Genomic DNA, 24,325 nt, shown 5'->3' on the forward strand with positions numbered 1-24,325 from the left:
TTTAAGAAATTAAAAGTTAAAGATGATCTCAATCTCAAAGAGTTAGACATTGTGAATGAGTATATATCAAGGTTTCCAGATTGTGATCATCTTATCAAGTGTTTAGAAAGAAATAAGCAAAATAGAGTCAAGGTCAAGTTTTTTTCATTACTTCAAATTATATATACAACAATTATTATGCATCTAAAAAAAGATATGTAAAATACAGGGTTGCCACAAAACCTGGAATCCTGAAAAAAAAAATTACATGTTAAGTAGTGAAGTTTTGATAACATGCAAAAAATCTATCATATAGTTAACATTTTTTGTCATCCTCAAATTTTTTTAGTAAAAACTGATTTAAAGTAGTTTAAAAATATATTTCAATATTGTTATACTATTTAACACAATTTTTTACCACAAACTTAACTTTCAATTAAACCCAAAAACAAGTGCTTCTATAAACTTAGAAATTTTTTTTGAATACTTAAAGAAAATTTGCCATAAATCAGTGGCAACCCTGAAAATAAGTAATATTTTTTTTTGTAATTTTAAAATAAATTTTTATTTTATTTTAAAATACGCAATTATTTTGTACTTAAAAACTTAAAAAACTAGTAATGATAATTATTATAACATGTTTTAATTATGTATTACAGACAATTGCAGTTTTCGAAGTCGTTATAGAAATTTTGTACCGCACTTATAACAAAGAAGTTTCTATCGGACAAGATTTGTCTATAAAAATAGTTCAAGTTAGTTTATTATATGTAAACTTTTACTGTTATTAAATAAAATTTTATCTAAAAGTTGTGGTTTTTATCTTTTAAAATAATTACTTGTGTTGATTGCATATCCTAGAGTTTGTTTTTAAGTTTTCATCATTAAAGTTATTTGTATAAAATCAATGACATTTTGAGAAATGTTTTATTTGCTAAAAGTTGATAAAAAAAATTAAGATCATTTTTTCTAGAACTATAACAATGAAAGTTAAGTAATTCTATTTTAGTTCTTGGCTTAAACCATCAATGAGACTCAAACGTGTATGTTTTAAAATTTAAGCTGGTTAATGTAATTGGATTTCTTTAGTAACAGTTTAGTTATTAGAATTTCATTCTTCAAAGTATAAAATTTTAAGTTTGAGGTTTTGACAAAGTTTACAAAGTATTCTCTTTTCAAAATTTACTTTTTTTTTCTTTGTAGAATCATTTAACGGCAGTTGAAGGGTGTTTAAGATTGAGAAACAGTTCAAGAATGGTAGCAACTTGCTTGAAAATGTTAACCAGCATGGTATTTCAGGTATATTTTTTATTTATTTATAGTATACTGTAAACTTTAAACGATAACTATTTGATATATTATAACATTTGAAAAAAAAGTCGATATAAAATCATACTACTTATTTAACAATTTATGTAATTAATCAGTACTAAGTTTAGATGTTTTATTAAAAAAAAATCTTAAATAATGTTTACAAACCGAAACATTAAGCTGTTGTAATCTATAGTATACCAATTGGCTACAAAAAAATTTAACAAATTTTAGTAAAAATCTTTGTAGGTAGTTAGTTTGTTATCTTGTGTATAATGCTCAAAAATCTTTTTTTACTATTTTAATAATATTACTTTAATTTATTTTTTTCTAAGTTTAGGTTTTGAAATACGAAATATCTTTTATGGTTATAGGTTTTCATATCCCAAACTAACTATAATGGGTTAGAAATCTTTTAAACAATCATTGTGTTTAAAATACGTTGTGTGGTTGAAGCGCGAAATAAAAAAAAAGTTATAATGTACAACTTATCTCATAATTCAAACTATACCATATATTTCTTATTTGAAGGAATGGTTTCATTACTAAAAAAATCTTTATAGATAATTATATTCAAAACTAGTAAAAAAAATAGATAAAAGTTTGAGTAGAATTTGGAATACCATGAGACATCATAAAAATTAATATTTTTTGAAAAACTTATGCAGTAGTTAAGTTTTAAAAAAATCGTTATAGATCTATAGTTTTTGACTAATCTTCTTAAAGTTCTCTCAGTTTAATCTTTACTTATTACTATCTAACATGGGTAGCTGTCTAAATTGCGCGAGCGTACAAAATTGCACGAGAGGACAAAATTGCACGTGTGCACAAAATTGCACAAAAATACTTTTGCACAAAGACATTTTTGCACGGTTTAATTTTTTTTTTTTTATTAATTTTATCATTTTTTTTACTATCACTGTTACCCCTAACCCTTACCCTCGGTCGGTAGCTTTTTTTTAAATTGATTTTTTTATAGTAATTTTTATTAATTACTTATTTTTATTTTTACTATCACTGTTACCCCTAACCTTTACCCTCGGTCAGTAACTTTTATTCTGTTTATTTTTTTATTTTTTCTGTATTTTTTTACTCTCGTTCAAAACTTGGTGCAAAATTGTCTTCGTGCAATTTTGTTCCATTGTGCCCTAGTGCAAATTTGGCTTCCTGCAATTTTGTGCAGCCGTGCAATTTAGTAACCTCGTGGAATTTTATCTTTGTGCAATTTAGACCCGTTCCCATCTAACATAGTTTATTGTATAATGTAAATTGAAGGAGTTTGTACTATCTGATATATATAATTTTTTTCTTTCTAGTAGTGTACAAAATTGCAAAATAACAGTTTTATAAAGAATTATGTTCTTAAAAGACCTGAATTCATCAACAAAATGAAATCAAAACAAGTGGACAAATTTTTTTGAAATGTTTTAAAACTAGGATTAATTTTTTAGATAATGATATCCAATGTTTATTTTAACTGTACAATAAATTGATGTAAATTTACGGTTAAATAAAATATTTGTATTTTACACAAGGTTTTAATCTATACATAATAAATTTAGGGTGGTGCATGCGCACATGAAATTTCTACCAGTCTAACATTAGATGGACCCATATTAAAAGCGATTTCTGAATGGAAAAAACCAATTATTAAAACAGGTAATAAAAAATCAGGTATAGTTTAATAAACTTTGAATTTATATTCACTTGTTAGAGATTAATAAGATTTTGGTCTTAGTTTGAAGCGAAGTTAGATTCATTGCGTAAGTACATCCTTAAAAATTCAAAGTTATGTCATAATGTTTTTAGTTGTTGTGTAATTTTCAATTTTTGTACAGTAGATTGTTAGTTTTTAATTGAAATAGCATAGCTGATGGTTGCGGCAAAAAAATGAATGAAACATATTGCATTTAAAAAATAGTTGTTTAGAAGCCCTTTCAAGCAGGTCGAATGAAAGCTGATTTATTTAAGGGCATAGGGGGTAAACACTTTTTTCACAATTTGATCTTATTTTATAAAGTTTTTACTAAGATACAAGATACTTTTTTCAAATAAAAAAAATTTAAAATAATATTTAAGATATAGCCGGTCAAATTCGGAGGCAACAATAGGTTCCTTACGGGAGGCACAAACTAAATCGGCAAAAATAGACTATTTCACTAAAAAATTTTTATCTTTTCCAACGTTTTTTGAGAAAAATACCTCAAAATTTGAGGAAGTGTTCCTTGATATATTTAGAAAATTCTGTTGGAAAGAATTTAAAAAAAAAAGGTAATTTTATATAAAAAATTAACAAAAAAAAAACATTTTTTTTTGCTTTTTGTTATAAATTTGTTTTTTTTTCTAACTTTTGTTCTGACAGAATTTTCTAAATATCGCAAGGAACATTTCCTGAAAATTTGAGGTAGTTATCTCAAAAAACGTAGATAATACATTTTTAGTGATTTCTTGCCTCCGACTTTGACCAGCTATTTTTCAAAAAATTTCTTGAATTTTTAGAATCTTTAGAAAAACTTTATAAAATTAAAACAAATTGTGAAAAAATTGTTTTACCCATCCCCCCTATGCCCTTAAATAAATCTTATTCTACTTGTTATATATTAGTATACAACACAATTGTCTTTGTAAACATTTGTGTAAACAAGTAACTTTTTAGGTATCTAATTCTATATAAACAATAATGTTTTTTACAGAAAATCGAACACCTGCAGATTTGCGCCTCTGCTATATTAGATTTGTTATTTCGTTTTTTAAAACCTATGATAACAAGACTATTGAACGTGTCATTCAAGCTAAAGGTAAGTATAATTAAATTAAGTTATATGCATGTGTTTTAACATTATTTTTTATAATTAACTGTAAACAGGTTGTAATACATAATGAATTCTATCTTTACTAACAGCCTATTTCAAGTAAAATATCACTAATTTGTTAACAGGGTTTGTTGATTCGGTATTTAAGAAGTTAGTCACCGATGATGCGGAGGTGGTGATAATGTTCATCGAAGTCATGCTCAAGTTTGTGCTCAACTGCAGCAACAAAAAGCTCAAGTGCAACTTTTTCACCACCAAACTGCTGCGGAGAGTCACCGATTTGTTTAACTGGGACGCCATACCCGACTTGCAGACAGACGAATCTTTTGTAAGTTTGTTTTGTTTTGGAGTATGTTATACAATCTTGTACTAAAAAGTGTAGTTTTCTAAATATATAAGGTCTGTCTTATTTAAGGCATTTCACATTTTGTGCAAAATTAAAATTGTAGTTACACTTTTATTTGTAATGAATCAAAAAAAAAAAGAGAACTATCAATTAATTACATTGTTTCAATTACTAATATTCCTGTATTTTACTTCATTATAATTATTACTTCTTAATTGAAAAGAGTGAGTAAATGTTATGGATGTTAGATAGACATAACAAATTTTGTATACTTTTTTATTATAAAAACAAACTATTGTGTTAATTGCTACTTGATTTCTTTATGTTTTTCATACTTTAGAATTAAAAATAAATTGAACTGTTATTATGTACTTTTAAAGTATAATTTATAAAATATTTTATGCTCCAAGAGTATTTAATCACTTTCAAAGTAATCGGTTTGAAAAAAAAACAATTTTGTATTAAAGTGTGCATCTGTGCCCAGTAATATGTATCAAAATATTTTATAATTTGATAAAAACAGGGTTGCTAAAAAATCTAGATTCGTGGAAAAACCTCGAATTTGACAATTTAGGCTATAAAAAATTGGAAAAACTTGGAATTTTAAACAACTTATACATTTTAAGTAGTAAAATATTGATGTGACACAAAAAATCTTTCATATTGAACAATTATTTTTGTCGTTATCAAGATATTTTAATTAAAAAACACATCTAAAGAATTTAACGATATAATTTCAATGTTATTAAACCTTTTAACGCAGTTTTTACCTTAAACTTAACTTTAAACTAAAATAGACTCTTAAAGTAAAACCTGTATTTTAAAAAACTTAGAAGAAGTTTAAAAAACCTGGAGAAAGTTTGCCAAAAAAATTTGGCAACCCTGTAAAAAATTGTTCTAAGTTAGTTATATTAGTTAAAATAGTAAAAATAGTTATATTTAAATAGTTTTCAAAGCTGTTCTCAATAATTCTTATTATTTTTAATATATTTATAGTAAAAATTACTTATATATTGTATATGTATTTATATAGTGTATACAAGTTAATATACACATATTTTGTTTTCAGCTATCTACTATGCAAATAATTTGAAATTTTTAACTACCATTTCAGCAATCATTATAAGAAAAAAATATTTATTCAAAAAGTTGTACCAAAATATGTTGTGCTAATTTAAAAAATATTTTATATGTTTTTATGTAGTTAAAGCTTATCATTTTTCGAGGAAGCAACACATTTAATTTCTAGTCCAAAATTAATTAAATTTTTCAACATTCAAGTATGATGTTTTAGTAATGACTAATATATTTTTATATGAAAAAAACTAAAAAATTGAATTTCCTAATAAATAAACTTATTTAACTAACGAAAATTTCTGATTAAAAATTAAAAAAAGAGTGAACAAAAAAGCTGTAAAAGTTACAAGAGTTAAAATTGTAAATAAAATAGTTTGTTTTAGAAAGTTTCTTATTATAATTTTTCTATATATCTCTACTGCATAAAAAACCTTTTTTTCTTCGTTTTTAAAAAAGAATAAAATATTTTTTTATTTAGGTTTATATACCTGTATATTTAAGTTAAAATCATATTTGATATAATTGAAGTTATTAAATTAGTTATAACATTTTATAATTTTTTTTGTTTATTGAGTTTTTGTACATTAAATACTACTTATATAAGTTTGAACTTAAAATCGTTTTGTTTTTGTGATAAATATTTGTTTTTATTTGAAACTTAATAAAAATAAACATTATTAAACTCATTTTTGTATGTTTATTTTTACGTAGTTTAACTGTCTTCACCGTAGATCTCAACGAAATAAATTGAATTTTCCAACTTATTTTATTGAGATAAATTTAGTTCAATAGTAGATCAATTGACTGTCTATATTTAATTAAGTACTTTATAAAACAGCAAATTTGTTTCTTTAAAAATACAACTGAATAAAAAATAGCAATTGTGGTAAAAAAATGTTTTTAACGAAAAATATTAACTTATTTAAATTAAGGATGAAAATAAGCAAACATATGAAGACTGGGTGAAATTGCAAGTGAAATCATGTGCATACAAATTTCTGCACGAGTGTTGCACTTCCGTTAATCATGGAATCTGTTACTTTAACACAAATTTTAGCACGACCGACAAGTTTGTGTTTTTAAACATAGATAGAATGCACTAGCATTTAATAACCTATATTTATAATATTTTTTCTTCTATTTTTTATTATAAAATTTTTAATGATATATACCATCAATGATTTAATACCCTCACTGTAAAAAAATTATAATCTTTAATATACACTATAAAACTACTTAAACATTTATGTATTTAATCTAGTTTGATGTCAAGTTATTAATTTATTTAAGACTTTAGGACAAAAAGTTTAACTGACACTGTAAAGGTGTTTTCTTTTCTGTAAAGGTTTTAAAGTTTATTTCAAATTTTAGACAGACAAACCACGTTTTGCACAATCTCATGATGGAGCTCACAAACGTTGCTACTTGCCAGTTTAAGTCAAAATTTGTCGTCAATGTTCTGAAAAGCTGCCCTGATCTCATGAAAACTTTTTTCAAGTCGTCTTCATTGAAATTAGATCCTGACGACCCTAAAACGTTAGTTGAATTTTGTTTTAAGTTGCTAAATTGAAAATTTGATATTTACTTTCAAAAAACAATTTATCAAAAAAGTTGTTAAACACTAACAGATGGCTGGAAGATATGAAGTTGGTTGAAAAAATTTTCAACGAACAGCGCAGCCCGCCCGCAGTCATCGCGCACATATGCAGAAAATACACCCAGACGGCCGGGTTCTTGGAGTCTTCGAAAAACAAAATCCCCGTATCAGATATTGTTAAGTCGTGCGTGGAGAGCCTGATTGTTCCGAAAATCAAGGAAGAATTGATAAAAAAACCTTTGAAGGTTTGGTTTTGTTAGAACTTTGACGAAGCGTTTTAAAACAAGTGTTGTTTTTTTTTCTTAATCTTAAATATAAAAATATAACTCTTAAATTTGTCCGAGACGCAGTCAAGATTGTTTTGTTATTTTTTCCTCTGGTACCAGATAAAAAAAACTTTTAGTTTGTTTAATTTTATGGATAATAAGAGTTAAACTCTCGAAAGCGCCATAAACATGTGCTTTAGAAAATTTGAGAATTGAAAAAAAAAAAGAATCATTCGATATTTACGAAAATTTTAATTAATTGATACAGTCAAGCAACGACGAGATGGTGAATGTTGCACTGAAGTATTTGGAAAGCACTTTAAATCGAGTGAACTTGTTTTTTGAATTTATCAACGAATCCAGTTACTGGGAAAGGGATGAGGTTCAAAGGAAGGAGAGAAAGGAAATTATCGCCGCTGTTCGCCGTGAAACTGCAGAGGTAGAGCTTTTTTGAATATTTTTGCCTATTATATTTCAGAGTATGAACTATGAGCAAGTTTTTATAGAATCAGGGTTGCACTTTACCTGGAAAAACCTGGAATTTGACAATTTAGGCAAAAAAAAAACCTGGAAAAACCTGAAATTTTAAATAAAAATCTCTAAAAACCTGGAATTTTAACAACTTTATCAGTTCAATAGTAAAATTTCGATTAGAACAAAAAAAATCTATCAGATAGATATAAACTTTTTGTCATCATCAAAATTTTTTTCTGTTAAAAAACATATTTAAAGTAGTTTTACAGTACGTTTTCAATGTTTTTATACTGTTAAAACAGTTTCTTACCTTAAACTTAACTTTAAAATAAAAATAGACCCAAAATTGTGTACTTTAAAAAACCTGGAAATTAAAAAAAAAATGAGTGGCAACCCTGTAGAACATAAAATAGTTTAAGTATATTTGAAGATGAAGTCATTTTTGTAATAACATAATAAAATTGGTGATAATACGAAATTTTAAACCCTAACTTGCTTATTATTAGTTTTCTGAGAAACTAAATTTTTTACTATATCTTAGTTTTATTTTAAGAGTTAGTAACTTGTAGGAAGTGTCTTTGCAATCTTTATAAAAATCCATTGAAACAGGATTCAAAAAAAGACCAAAAACGAAAAAAGTCTATTTTTGTTTATTTTTGAAACCAAGAAAAATAAAGATTTATAACTCCATATGACAAATTTTATAAAATTTTAAAAGACTAGACTGGTTAACTTTTAAAAAGATTGCTCAAACATTGTAGGAGGAGACAATTTTAAGCAGGAAAATAATATTTTTATGTTTTAATTTGCAGAGTTGAATTTTTAGATAAATACCTGTCTTGCAGCAAGAAACAAATTAAGTTTAAAAAATATTTTCATGTGATAAATTTAAAACTTTAATATAATGCAAAATTCGTTAAGTATATATTTAGATAGTTTAAAAGTGTACACTAAATTAATATTAAACTTATTAAAGTATAAAACTTTTTCAGATATTTCCTGCGCTTAACTTTTTAGTTCAAATCTGGAATCTCAAACATAAAAACGAAAATTTTGAACAGTTTCTTGGTCATTCAAAATTAATGCTAAACATTTTCCATCTTTACCAAAAGGTTTGTTAAAAATATGTTTAACATTTATGTTATAAAAATATGAACTAAAATAAAGAAAGGATAAAAACTATTATTTACATATTTTATTTATATTTATTATTTATTTAAATTTAATATTTGTATTTATCATGTAACTTTTTTTGAGGCAAATGTTTTATGTTGTATTTTTAATAAGAAAAGTTTTGGTTGACCTCCACCAATCCAAATTTAAGTGTTTAAGTTTGTACTTAAATAATATGTATATCAGTATTTTTTAAACTTAGTTGTAAATTTTAGTTATAGATTATACTTTTGGACATCGATTTTTTTTTTATGTTTTGCAATATTAAAAAACACAAAACTTGAAAACTCAAATGCTTTAAGTACAATGAAACATACATTTTTCTCAACACACATATTATAACTACTTCTTTTTGTACGTATAAAATTTTTATAATAAACAAATTTTAATTTATGTAGATTTTTGATATTATCAGCAACAAAAAAAGAATTAGTTCAACTATTTTTTTGGTTTGATACAATTAAGTTTTAAAGATATGTGTGTATTATAATTTTTTCTCCAGGTGCTACCAAATGCTTTTGAGTTGTGCTTGTATGACTTTACGAAGTTGTTTTCTAGAATTTCAAATTCATCAGCAAAATTTACGGACCTGTCTCATATAATCAACAGAACCGTTGAAATTATATCTTTTTCCATGCATAAATACTCGTGGTTTAAAAAGGTAGTTTTTTGTAACTTAAAAAAGTACTTTTATTTAATGTCTTAAAGTAAGCTAAATTAAGGTTAAGATGATAATTGTTGTTTTTCTAAAGCTTACTTTCTTCTTAATTTTCTCTTAAAAAATTCAAAAATTGATATAATCCGCACTATAGGTTTTTACAAATTTCATTCAAAATATACTAAACACAAAAAAAATTGTTTATTTATAACAGGAAAAGAAAGAAAGTACATCTTTTTTTCATCTTATCAGAATTTTACTTCACTCAATAAACTCTTGTGAACCGGAAATTTACGAAAATATCAGTAAACTTGCTGTGAAAGTAAGTTATATTTGCTTTATTAAAACTTAAGTAAAAATAAATATATATTAGCTTGTTATTTCATTTTAACATTTTTTTACTTTAATTAGGCATAAAACGTTTTCAACTATACTTTAATTTGACTATAACTTAAGAGTATAAGTCCAAATTAATACCAACTAAATCGAAAAAAAGTAATTGCACAAGTTTGATATTTTATGCTTATTCAACGGTTAATGCATTTTACTTCATTAACGGTAAACTAATATATAACTACAAAGTCCTGTTATACTGATCAGACCCAATAAAAAATATCAAGTTGTAAAATAGGCAGCATACTTAATTATTATACAATGCAATGTGTTTTTCAAGGTGGCAATATGCAACGACATGGTTGAGGAGAGTGAAGAAGACGCAGTAGTCAGTGAGATGAGCGTCTGGATAGAAGCAATCAGTCGCATTTCAAGCGGAAACTTGCAAATTGAAAACGACCTGCTGAGATTGTTTGAAAGCTGCGCCTCCTTTGCTGCCAAGAGTTACAAAAAGTTTGTGCTCAAGTTAATAGATGTAAAAAAAACATTTATGGAATTTTCATAAATACCTATACAAATAATAATGTTTTTTTTTTAAACTAAAACAAATATTTAATAACTTTTTACTGCTAAGTAAATACAATACAGTTTTTTAAAAGTAAATTAAGCAACATGTTTTTTTTAACCTACTAAATTTTAAAAACTTAATTATACATGAGAATTATACAAGTTGATGAACACCAAAAAGTGTGAAGTTTTAGGTTTACATATAATATTACTCTAGCATTTATCATAAATCAATCCTTAAATTTTTTTATGACCCTTAATTTTTTTGTAAGGTTTGATCTGTTAAAAAGAACAGCATTCTTTACAAAAAAATTTAAATCTTCTCATTAAGTTATATGTAAGTTATAAGATTTATCAGTAAATTATTTGAGTAGTTAACTTTAGTGTATATGTAATAACATGGTAAATACAATTTAAGAATTTGTTCACAAAAAGTTAGATTAAACGTAAGCCTTTTGTTACTAACCATTTTTTTGTTTTAAAACATACTGTAATGTAAATCTTATTATTAAACACATTGTATAAATTATTTTTTCGTTAATAAAAAAGATAAGAGTTTCTTATATTTACATATTTTAGTGTTTTTATTTTACAATTACCTTAAAATCAGACTGGATGAAAAATTGCACCAACTTGAAGGAAGTTTAGATGCAGGCAAAAGTGTAACTGAATCTGATAAATGTTTAGTTTACGCAGAAGATTGGTGGAAAAAAGTTCCGGATGTAAAATTTGAAATTGCTAAAGTTGATCTTGGTAGTGTTAAAGGTTAATGTTTATTATAATCTTAATTTAATGCTTGATATTTAAAAATTAAAAAAAAAATTTTTAAAGTTTAAATTTTTGTAAGTCAAAAAAAATATTGTGTTTAGATTTCATCTAATGAAACTAAATATTTGATATTTAATATTTATCTCACTAACTGTTTTAAGTTTTCAAAAAATCTTAAAAAGCCTGTTTTTTAGTTTTTTAACTGTAAATTTGATTTGTTATTTCGCAACTTTTTACTAAAAAACTACTTCTGTTATTATATTTTTAGCTGCTCAAAAACCCAAGGGAAATGTAGAATCGCCAGCAAATTACAAATTACCATTATCATACTTGACCTTAGCTTTGTTTGAAATGATTAAAGAAAACCAAAAAGTCAGTGTATCGGTCGATAAGTTAGTACATGCTAATTTAAGTTAACATTTTTTAAAATAAGGTTATAAATATTTTTTTTCTTTGCAGGTTTATGAGTGAATTGCTTTACGACTTGTTTCTTCTACGGGTTAATAAAAGTGACGAGGAAAGATTTTTTAAGACTGTTGATTTTATATTTGATCAGGTAAATAATAAAATTAGTAGTCTTAAGTAAACCTAGAAGTATATATATTTTATTTAGTTAATTATTTCCATCACAAAATAAAAATATTTTAAAACTAATGTGTACCGGATTCACTATCCTGGTTCGGATCTGGCTGAAAATGGCTTTTTTTAACCAAAGTAGCGGGATCCTAAATAAAATAAGACCCCATTCCGGCCGAACCCAAATTTAAAAGATGATATAGTATCCGGCCGGATCCTAATTTTGTGGATCCGGTAGATCACTAATTAAAAGTAAAATAACAGGTAAGCAACATAGCTTGCTGAAATAACTAAAAAGTTTCCTAAAAAATATTAGCTTTTGTACCAGAAATGTTTAAAGTTTGCTAAACAAACAACATTTTTACATTTAAAGAAATAGCATATGTTTATTATTAATGAATTTAAATACTTAAAAAGACAAATAAATGATTATTTGTGTTGACTATAAAAAATTGCTCAATTGACAGAGTACAAGTAAAATACAAACAAATTATTACTGTTTAGTTTAATTTCAAAAAGACGAAAAATCCTAAACATGCCATGTTATACTGAATCACAAAAATAAAAAAAATTACAATTTTTTTTCATACTACCTTTAAAGGTTACAATTTCACATATGTTTCCTAATAATCAATGCATAAAGTTTAAATTAAGTTATTACCTAAAATTATTTTGATGGTCTATTAAATAATGACTTAGTAAAGTTTAATAAAAAATGCAGACTATTAAATACTTTTCTAGATATTCAGGAATGACTTGTAAAGATTAGCATTTTATAAGTAAAACCCTATATACAGGGTTGTCAAAAGCCTGAAATAACCTGATATTTGACAAAATAAGTACAAAAATATGAAAAAAAACCTGGAAAACCTGCAATCTTTTACATGAAAAAGGATAAAATTTTTATAAGATATAAAAAGCCTGTTATATACAATGTACAATGTACACTTTTTATTTTGTATTATTTATAACTTCATTTACTATAAAACACATTTAAAGTAGCTTTACAATATCCTTTCAATATTCATACCCTATTTAACATGATCACTAGTTTGTAATCACTAGTTTGTAATCACTAGTTTGTAATCACTAGTTTGTAATCACTAGTTTGTAATCACTAGTTTTTAATAAAGTTTATTCTATAATTACAAGGGTTGTTTTAAATGTTATTGTTTTTTTGATCTGCTTATTTTATACTACTAAGTTAGTTGTTTTCTTTAAATGAATAAGTTGTTTGACATATTCTTGTAGATGGAATGTAAATCACAATATGAAAATGTGCACGAAGCTGTAACAAAAATGAAAGATGCTGTCCACATGAATGCGACACACTTACCAGAAGACTCTTTCCACCACTTGTTTTCACGTTTGGTACATTTTACATCTGAAACAACTAACACCTTAGATTTTCCAATTGATATTGACAGTATCAAGTCCAAACAAGTCCAGGTGAAATACAACGACAACAAATTTGAAGTTGCGGTTAATGAAGATGCTCCAATAAGTAAAGTTGATGCGCATATTGCTTATAAGTTTACTTTACAGCTTGTTCAAATGATCAAAAAGCTGTGTAGTGTAGTAATAGATGACAACAAAAGTTTATATGTTAAAACTGAAATTGAGCGATGCTTTTCTTTGGTCAAAACTTTGTTAAGCTCAATTAAAAACGGAGATGAAAAGTTCTATCAGAGCTCAGTAACGTCCGTAGCATTTTTAATTCAGCCTTGCTTTCTTTCTCCCACTACATCAATGAATGAAAATCAAGCAACTATTCAGTCTCGAGTTGATATTAGTATTTGTGAACTGATTGTGGAGTCAAACTGTTACCATTTGATGCACAAGTGTGTTGTGTCATTGATAGAAAAGCTTTGTACATGGAAATTCAACAAGTCTAAAATGGACTCCTTGCTTGACCTCTACGGAAAGCTAGAAGAATCGATGACTCTTGAAGAAGTATCTCAAGTAAATAATTATTGTATTTGCAGTTAATAGTTTTACTAAAGATGTAAAACACTTAAAACGATTTTATTAAAGAGTGATATTTTAAATGTGCAATTTGGTTATAAACTAAGTTTATTAAAATATTTAAAAATTAACTTTTAAGTAATAAAATGTAATTAAAGTAAGTTACTTTTTAATTATTTTGATAAATGAATGATACCTATCTAAAAAACTGTTTTTCATTATCTAACGAATAAAGTTATTCTTTATTTCAAATTAAAATGTTTGTAAATATGTTTGTAAATATATAAATTGAGAATCTATAAATTTTTACTACTGTGAACATTTATTAATAAATTTGATATAAACAAAATTTAATTAATTTAAAACTATTAGGTGATGGACGTTTGCATTGAAAGTTTATCATTAAAAAGAGCTGATTCAAATAACACAAAATTTTACCTGAAGTTCTTATCTAGGTAAGTTTAATAACGTATTTCACTTTATCACGTTTTTTACGTTCAAAACCAAAATTACACACAATTCGTAATATGCACTTTAGAAGCTGTAATGCAGCGATGTCAAAGGCAAACTGTGAAAACTGCGCAATAAAAGCCGACAAGGACAAAATTTTGAAACTTCTTTCGGTGTACAAATGCTTGAACGATGAGTTGAAAGAAGAGCTTGGCGCAATAGTGGGCAAGTTTATCACCATCAACGATCGTTTCCACCTGTCCCCTGCTTGTGCTGTGACCGCTGGTGATCTCGATGTTTCTACAATCGTTTCTAGTGATGCTTGCATAGACGAAAGTTCGATGTTACCTTGGTTTGAGGTAGTTTTTTAAATAATGTGACATCAAATTAAATTTTTAGATATTTTCATAAACTAAAACTTGTTATATATATTTGTCTACATTATAATAATTTATTAATGCTAAAAGCCTGTACTTTTTAAAGCTTTATTTTTGAATAGCTACGTGTGCAAAATTTATGGCAATAAGTCTTGATGTAAAAAAAATTATCACAATTTTTTTTTAAAGATCTTAGTTTTATTAATTTCCAAAGCAGTGCTTACCATCAAAAATATTAAATGTAAACACGAGCATTGAAGAAATTAAATTATCACGTTTTAAGTATAATTCTAACTTTATCACAATATATTTTTCTCAAAGGTTCTGATTAGCAAAAACTTTGAGTCTTGGAAATCATTCAACAATATTTTCATCAAGCCAATAATACAATCTGCTCCAACAATAAATGAAAAACATAATCAATTGATTCGAGTGCTTTCGAATTGTATACATTGGTTGTCTGTAGAAGATGAGCAATATAAAATTGATTTAATAAGAATTTTTTTGAGTTCTGCGGTGGAAATTGTTTTAAAAGCTAAAATGGATTCTAGTGACACAAGAAAATGTTAGTTTGTAAAAAAATATAACAACAATTTTTGTTTCATAGGAGAGATAATTTGTACGGTATTTATATGATCAGTATATGATACTAGTAAAAACTAAAAAAAAGTTTTCTTTGTTTAATTATTTAAAATGTTTATAAAATTAGTTCATTTCTAGTTATCGATTGGATGATAGAAAACGCGAAAACTGACAGCAAATATTTTGAAGAACTGCAGGAAATTTTAATTAACGAGTTGACCGAAGTCAAAAAAATATGTACAAATGAATCTGCAGATGTCAATTGTGTTGCAACTTTAACGACAATTTTTGAACTCTGCCATATTGTAATATCAAAACTTAGTCAGGAACCTAAATCATTATTTCTGTAAGTTAAAATTAATGCACATTTTAACACTTATTATAGCTTTCTATGGATTTAGTATTATAACATTTAGGTTTCTTAAATTGTATTTCAAGTATATCAAGCGTTATTTGTGTATTTTATTTTAATCTGTTTACTGTATATACATATATATATATATAAGGTGTAACGTTAAAAGCCGTTAAATCCTGGAGATCCTGATAAGCTAAGCTTATCGGAATATATACCACAGATGTTATTGTGTTAAAACTTTATTCCGACTAACGGTGTTTCACTGCTCTCAAATAAATTTAAGAACAGATCTACGGAATCTATAAAATATTAACACACATTAGAAAAAAAGCAGAAAAAGTTTACTTCCGTTTATTTTTAAAATTCCGTTTATAGTTACTACTTACAAAAACACTATACATAATTATACATGCTTTTTCTGCTTTTTTTCTAATGTTTGTTAATATTTTATAGACTCCGTAGACCTGTTCTTAAATTTATTTGAGAGCAGTGAAACGCCGTTAGTCGGAATACAGTTTTAATACAATAACATCTGTGGTACACACACATATATATATATATATAAAGGTTTATTTCAAGATGTAAAACTTAAAGTTACTATAGATTAATAAAGCCCTTAAGGTGGGCTCAGTGTGAAAAATTTGATTTATCAAGTAAAATAACTTAATTCTACATATATATATATATATATATATATATATATATATATATATATATATATATATATATAAAATAAGCTTAATGTTTAAACGTAAACACTTTCAACTGAGCCCACTTGAAGGGCTTTTAAATAATTTATTCAAATGGCGATTTTAAAAATTCTGGAACATATGTTTCACAAAGCTTTAATTTTTCATAAAGCTTTGATCATCAGCCAGTTAAATTCAAAATACAAAGCACTGTACTAAACAAATATACAAAAGTTATGCAAAAAAACAAAAAACAGTATGACGTAATATTGTACATTACAAATATTCAGTACAAAAATCGATCTACCTTCTAACTAATTAAACAACTAAAATTAACGAAAACAACAGTTAATTGACTATAAAATGCTTCAAAATTTGTTATAATTTAATATAATTCAAAGTATATATATATATATATATATAATTTATTCAAATGGCGATTTTAAAAAAATTCTGGAACATATGTTTCACAAAGCTTTAATTTTTCATAAAGCTTTGATCATCAGCCAGTTAAATTCAAAATACAAAGCACTGTACTAAACAAAGATACAAAAGTTATGCAAAAAACAGTATGACGTAATATTGTACATTACAAATATTCAGTACAAAAATCGATCTACCTTCTAACTAATTTTGAATAAATTATTTAAAAGCCCTTCAAGTGGGCTCAGTTGAAAGTGTTTACGTTTAAACATTAACCTTATTTTATATATATATATATATGTATATTTATAGTTTACTGAAATGTACGGTTTTAAAATATGTTTCATAGAGACAAAAAAGATTTCCTTTAATCTTCAGCCAGTTCAAATTTAAGATAAAAAGCACTTTGGTAAACAAAGACAATCTTTTTTGTCTTTATGAAACATGTGTTCCAGTATTTTTAAAATCGTACAATTCAATAAATTATTTAAAAGCCCTTCAAGTGGGCTCAGTAGAAGGTGTTCAAGTTTGAATAATAACCTTATTTTATATATATATATATAGATATATTTTAAATTCATACTTCAGAACTTTAATGGTTTTTTTGAAGTATTTTTTTAAATAAAATATTTATTCAGTGTTTTAAAAGCTACAAAAAAAAAAACTATGAAATCAAAATACTACAAATAAGGCTATTTTTTATTGCTAAAAACATTTCTTTATTATAGTAAGTAAAACATAAGTATATGTTAGATAAAATGTATACTCTAGTATACGCCGAAGTTAAGAAATTCTTACAAAGTCTAAAATAAATACTGTAATGAAACATAATATCGTTAAAAGTTTCAACTTTCTAAAACGTGAACTAGCTTCATTAAAGCTTCAGACGGATCGATTGTAGATATCCTTCTAGCATTTTTTTTAGTTTAAAAAACTAAGATTTAATCAGTGGTAAAAAACATGAGTATACGGAGTTACTGGACAAAAAGTTGTTGTTGTATTTCGTTGCACTGTTTTATGTTACCTACCGTTACTTAAATTCAATCGCTTCCTATGTATTATTCTTAGTTTTTTCTGCTTAATTTTAACATATAAAAGTTTTTTATAAAATGTAAATGCAAGAATCCTAAATTAAAGAAAATGAATGCATGTTTATAATATTGTAGTTTTTTATTGCTTCTAAATAATTTACTACATCCTTTTATATCCTATTTTACTTTTCTCCCTGGTTTAACCAGCTATTGGTGGCTATTAGCATAATTTCCATAGATATTGGATATACTATTTCCTATAATAAACTATACTGACTAGATGTTTTACTATCGGCTGTTATAAATTACTATCGGCTGTCTTTGTAAATTTTTAGAGTGTGTGCTATTTTTTACACCTTCTGGATTTATTAGCTTTTGTTTCATATAAAATGCACAAAAGTATAGGAAAATTAGTTGTTAGCCTATTAACTTTGTTGTCCATTTTTATCTTTTTTTATTAATTCAGGAGTAAATTTCTACCACAAGTGATGGATCTAGCTTGCATTTTTATCAAATCCTTGGAAAACAATGAAAGTACAGCGGAGTTTGTTTGTCAAAGTGTCAATATGTTTATACCTGATGAATGGAGTAAAATTGTTCACAATTCAATTTCACCACATTGGGCCAGTTTAGTTGAAATTGGAATAAAGTTAGTTTAATGTAATTAATTTTTAGTTTCTGAATTTTTTTTTAATTTAAGCAGTTGTAATATTTGTTTAGAACGAACTGAAACAAATTTAAGTTAGATATTTCAGCATACTTGTTTGACTGCCTTGAATTATTTAGTACGTTATTAGAAGTTGTTTTATTTTCATCAAAATAACATTTAGTCATTTTAACTAAATTTTGAAAAACGTACAGAAATGGATTAAAGAACGAAAGTGTGCTTGACATTTTAGACGAGCTTACTGTGTTTCTGTATTTAAAAAGTAAAAAGAAATCTGCGTCACTTGTTGAACCACAACCTGAGAAAATTTTTGATGAAATAAAAAATCACAATGATTATCTTCCAATGGTATTGCAAAAAGATTCAGATGTTAGTTTTTTGTTTTGATTGAAGTTGCATATTCTATTTATCCGTTATATTGTTTAATTAGATTTGTAATGATATTGTAAGTAATGAAGCATTTATGTCTTCTTACGGACATTAATTAACTTGAATCATCTTTTTTAGATGGAAGATGTAAAGTTGTCTTTCTTTGAGTTCAAGTTTCACTTGCTGTCTTATTGCAACCGACGCAAAAAAGACGAAGTTTTCAAAACATCCGACTTCAAACAGCTGCTTCAAGCGTACGAAGCCACCCTCTCACATGTTGATCAACTTGTTTATAAGGTGATGTTGTAATGGAAAGTTAATTTATATACGGTTTGAAAAAGTTTAAGGTCTGTTTTTGTGCTATACTTTTCTAGTGTTTTATGTACTATTAAACACTCCAAGCGAAGTTTCGTATAAGATTACTGTCAGATAAGAAAGTTTTAATTTTTTTAGAACAGATAGTTTTTAATTAAGTCTAAAAATAATTTAATAAAATATTACAGATAATTCTCATGTATGCCAGCAAAGATAATGTCGATATAGATAAACTTGAGCCGTTCTTATGGGGGAGCGAAGCAAAAAGCGAGAAAAAAAGTACGCAAGAAAAAACACTCAACGCCCCCGGGATTGAGAAACTAGCAGGTTTTTTATATTTTTATTCTTTTTATTTTCTTATTTTTATACATACTATTTATATAGAAATAGCAGTTATTATCTATCGCATAAAAATTTATATTTTAAGCTTATTAAATAAAGCATCAGCGACATCTTTTTTAAAAGTAAGTAAAAATAGTTTTTACATTTATCTTATTTAGTTTACGAAAGAGCTTGAACCTTATTTACTTACCTTATTGTTTTATATATTTCTGTTAAATTTAGTACATTTTCTGAATACTTTAGTAATGTTTAAAACAAAAAAAGTTCTTAGTAGGTTTTATTCATTTTAAATTTCAATCTCAAAGTACAAATTAATCCCAAAGTCATCATCAACAATTATTTTTAATTAGAAAAACACATTTAAAGTAGCTTTAAAGTATGTTTTCAATGTTGCTATACTATTTAACAGTTTTTTTACCTTAAACTTAATTTTAAACTAAAAATAGACCCTAAAACGTGTAGTTTGAAAACTATGTTTTATGATAAGTTTTCTGTTTTTACCTAAATAACTATAAAATTATGTTATCAGTACTTACTATAGTAAAACGTTTTTGTGTACTATATAGCTTTATTGGATCGAGAGGATAAAAGAAACATCATGCAAAATACAATCGCATATTTTCCTGTAAGACGAAGAATGGTTATTTACAGTAAAAAAGGTGAACATAACCATTTATTTATAGGCTAATCTACTCTTAATCTGACTATTAACTTTTGAAAAAACAAAATTAACCGTATTTAACGTGTAAACATCCAGCTTTTTTTACTTATATCTCGTTTAAAAAAAAAGAAGGTTTAAAGTTTTATAGATTTGAGAGTTAAATCCCTAAGTATAACTAAAAACAACTAAACAGAAAAGGGAACGACGCTGGAAAGTGTGGACTTAGGAGGAAGAGACGGTTCGGACCTGTACGATCCCTCCTTCCTCCTGACAGTCGTTTCCATGGTGATGAAGGAGGGAAACTTCGTGGATTGCTCCCGAGTCGTGAGGACCGGCCTGCTGTCCTTCATGTTCGCTTGTCTCTCCAGTCACTGTCCAAAAATACGCTGCACCGCCTTCAACTGCCTACATTTGTATTACTACCACTGTTCCAGTTTGTCAATTTTTATCAAAGTTCTTAAATGTTTTGTAGTTGAGTTTTTTTTTTAATTGGTATGTTAAATTTTTAGGTTCTTCTTTTGACGAAAAGGTGTATTTGAAAAATGTTATGGATTTCGTTTTTCAACAAAAGAAAACTGACAGCCTTACTAACTCGATACAAAAGTTGTCATCTATAATTACATATTTCTTAGTATATTTGACACAGCTGGTAGCAGAGGTAAGCATTTTTATTATATTTTAAATATTTGGTAAAGTTGTATTACTTGTTTTTTATTTTTTTTGTATGCTTCGTAAAATTTATTTACTTATCATAATATGATTATGGTATAACAAAATACTAAAAAGAATAATTTAAAAGTATTAATAGTGTTCAGAAATATTTGACGTTTTTAAAACCTCCGTTAAACAATATTTTCAATCAAACAGAAAGAGTATTCTCACATGTACAACTTGCTGAGCAAGTTTCTCAACACCAAGCCGGAATTCGACACACAAAACGTCCCTGAGTTTTTATTCACGTTTTTTAGCTCCAGCGAGAAGTTCAAAGTTGAAAGATCGTGGATGTTAAATCTCTTGGAAAAAGGTTCGACCTTGTATTTTTTTATAACAGACTATCAAAGTTTTGAAGTTTATACTTAAGCTTTATATTGTTATAAGCACAGTGAGGTATTTTAGATTATAGCTTTGTGTTACTTTGTTGTAGTTGATGATTATTTTTGCAGTAAATGATAAGTATTATTTTAAAAAGTTTTATTCTTAAGTATAATGTGAAATAATTTTACAAGAATATGTTAGGGTTTCTATAACTAAGATTTTTTTGACCTTGAAATAATCTTTGTTTTTAACAACTATTTCCGTTTGAATTGCTCTACTAATACCAACATAGATATTATTATTTATCTTATTTTCAATCACAAAGGTCTCCGTGACATGGACGATTTTCACTTGATAGAAAAGAGGCAAGTCATCACAACTCTCATGTGTTTTTATCAGAGTCCGGTCAGCGACAATGTTTCAAGAAAACAAATACTTGAGGTAATGTTCTGTTTTTACTAAATGTAGATTCTTTGCTCTTACAGTTAAATTGTTTTATGTTAATTTAAAATACTAGACGTCAGGTTTTAAAAAATCTAACTTCAGCTTTTTAAGAATATTTAGTTAAATTTTTAGTTTAAAGTTCAGTTAAGTTTGAGTATCTTTATCTAAGTTTATGTCATGTTTTTTTTTGTCTCATGCTTAGTATTTTTTTTTCATCCAGGTGATGGCGCGCGCGGTCCGGATCAGTGGTGCCTGTCACGAGATGTGCGACAAACTGGCCTGGTTGCCGTGGCTGCGCGACGTCGCCCACCAGCAGCGCGACTCCACCCTCATCCACGACAACTACGGTGACCTGACTCGCGTCTCCACCCAGCGGAGAGACGTGACGACGACGTTGGTTTATTTGATCACCACCATGTGGCGCACCATGACCTTTTCCACGGACACCCTGGTCTCGCAGCGCGTGCGTACGCTCGTCCTCGACGTTTGCTTCGATCTGGTTGGCTGCTGCGAGCCATCGGGGGGCGGTGATTGGCTGGTGAGCGTGGCCGACGTCGTGCTGAGCGTGCTGCAGGTGAACGGGGAGGAGAAGGGAGATTTCGTGAACGTTTGCACGCGGCAAGTTGATTTGATAGAAAGTTTTGTGAAAAGATCAAATGCTGGTGACGGTTTGCAGTTCAAACTTGTGCAAGCTGTTAGGTTTTGGACTCCTACAAAGTTAGTTTGTTTTAATTGTGTGAGTTTGGTAATTTAGTCTTTCGCTCCCTTTTCATACAATTAGTAGAAATTTTGATGTAGTTTAATTGTGCGTTTTCTGATAAAAGTTGTAGAAATTTTTAAACCAATAAAAAACTTTTTTCATTCCTTTTTTTTTGTTAGTTGTTAGTTTAGTCTTTTTAATAAGTAAGTTATTTCAAGACTTTTATAAGTTATTAATAAAAAAATTTATAAATGTAACTATATACTATAATAGAGGAGAGCAAAATACGGCCTGATACTAATTCAAAATAATATTATTTGCCGTTTACAAACGACTTTTTATATACTTCATTAAAAAATTTACAAATGTAATAAAAGCTTAGTTGTGAGTAAACTTTGGTGGAAGGGTCATAATTATACAGTTATAGTTTTTGTTGAGGCAAATTAATTTTTTTTTTATTAGTTAAGAATAGTGAAGCGGCCCTCAAAAGTATCTTTATCATAGTTCCCATTAAGTACAAACAGCTATCATATAAAAGTACATTTGTCACATCAAGAATGTACTTTAAGAAATACCTTTACACCCTTACAGTACTCCATCGACTTTTATCCTTGGAACTTATAAGTATTACTTATATAATCATCTGTGAAACAGGTTTGACAAACAAGAAAAGGTGTTATCTATTGTGCGAATGGCCATTTCTACATATTTGAAGCAGAGCACTTTAAATAGCAATGATTACTTGTTGCTTTTGAAATGGTTAAACACCTTGAATGATCAAGTAAATATCTTTGGTGAGTAAGAATAATTTGTTTATTATTTAGTCTAAAGCAGTTGTTATAACATATATTTTATTTTGACAGAAAATAAAGAAGTTGTAAAAGGTCTGTTTAGAATCTTCAATTGTCTACTGCTTGAAAAACATACAACAACAAAAATAAGTGAGATTGTTCTATAATATTATATTTGTTTTAAGATAATAGTAGTTTTAGTTTATTTATTTTTCAGGTTGCATAAAAATTTACAAAGATATGTTCAAAAGCTCCACTGTATTAGCTCAAGAAGGTACATAGTTTATATTCTTTAAACTTTTTTTTTAAGTTACTCTAAATATTAAAACCAAATTCATCTTAGTTACTGTTTTTAAAAGATTAGTTTTGCAGTTTATGCCGAATTAAAACATATTTTGAACTATTTTTACTTTATAAGTTTATTAATATATTTTTAGTCATATACTAGGTTCATATAAAATTCAGTTAAGTTTAAAACTTTTAGTATGCTGATGTAAGTAGAATAATAGTTTTTAAGTGAAATTAACTTTACTATTTTAAACAATTTATAGGGCACGAAGTATCAGAAAAACTGCTTGTAGAAAAAGTTCAAGAAGTTTTAGTTACACTTATTTGATATTTTTTTATTTTTATGCACTGCTTTAGACAATTTAGTGAATTAATAACTTTTTTAAATGATTTTAAACAATTTTTAATTGATATTTTTGTCTTTTAGGTGATTCACCATTAATATTTAGAACATTTATGTTAGGCTCAATTTACTAATCTAAATAAACGTTAGATAATTGTTATGTTAAAGGTTAGTTTTACTAGATATACCCCATTTAAATTAAATAGACAGTTTTGTTGTAAGTTTAATAAAAAGTTTTAGTAAACCCATTTGCTTTGGTGCTTTTAGAATATAAACATTTTTAAGTATCGAATAAATAAATCGTAGAACGTAAAATAAAATAAAAATTTAAAGCAAGTTCGTTTTAGTTAAATATTTTGCTTTCAAACAGTCTTTAAATTAAAACGAATTTTTAAAACAAAGTTTAACTTTCTTTATGATTAAAATACGAAACTTGTAGTTTACTGATAATTCTCTTATTACCACTGAATTTTTTATTTCTTAAAGTTTTTTTTTTCTAAAAGAAGTTTATAGTAAAAAGACTACTCTGGTATTAAACTTTATTGACGATGTATCTAAAA

The 24,325-nt window shown here is 26.5% G+C and overlaps 1 protein-coding gene across 1 annotated transcript; it reads left to right on the top strand.

Moving 5' to 3' along the window:
* Window positions 1-24,066, top strand: LOC145849954 (nucleolar pre-ribosomal-associated protein 1-like). The gene is made up of 36 exons (XM_082955082.1): window positions 1-132; window positions 639-734; window positions 1,183-1,278; window positions 2,853-2,949; window positions 3,984-4,088; window positions 4,229-4,431; window positions 6,459-6,595; window positions 6,898-7,062; window positions 7,155-7,368; window positions 7,658-7,828; window positions 8,856-8,975; window positions 9,539-9,697; window positions 9,909-10,016; window positions 10,368-10,540; window positions 11,205-11,359; window positions 11,631-11,754; window positions 11,822-11,918; window positions 13,190-13,900; window positions 14,276-14,358; window positions 14,442-14,712; window positions 15,052-15,295; window positions 15,451-15,658; window positions 18,277-18,459; window positions 18,672-18,846; window positions 18,985-19,143; window positions 19,350-19,488; window positions 20,070-20,162; window positions 20,358-20,597; window positions 20,674-20,822; window positions 21,032-21,188; window positions 21,525-21,640; window positions 21,864-22,360; window positions 22,998-23,137; window positions 23,207-23,284; window positions 23,352-23,408; window positions 23,686-24,066. The coding sequence occupies exons 3-36, from the start codon at window positions 1,234-1,236 to the stop codon at window positions 23,748-23,750; spliced, it is 5,838 nt and encodes a 1,945-aa protein (XP_082811208.1). The 5' UTR covers window positions 1-132; window positions 639-734; window positions 1,183-1,233; the 3' UTR covers window positions 23,751-24,066.
* Window positions 24,067-24,325: the final 259 nt, after the last annotated feature.

Source organism: Thalia democratica, chromosome 2 (assembly GCF_965202585.1).
Source record: "Thalia democratica chromosome 2, ktThaDemo2.hap1.1, whole genome shotgun sequence".
NCBI lineage: Eukaryota > Metazoa > Chordata > Thaliacea > Salpida > Salpidae > Thalia > Thalia democratica.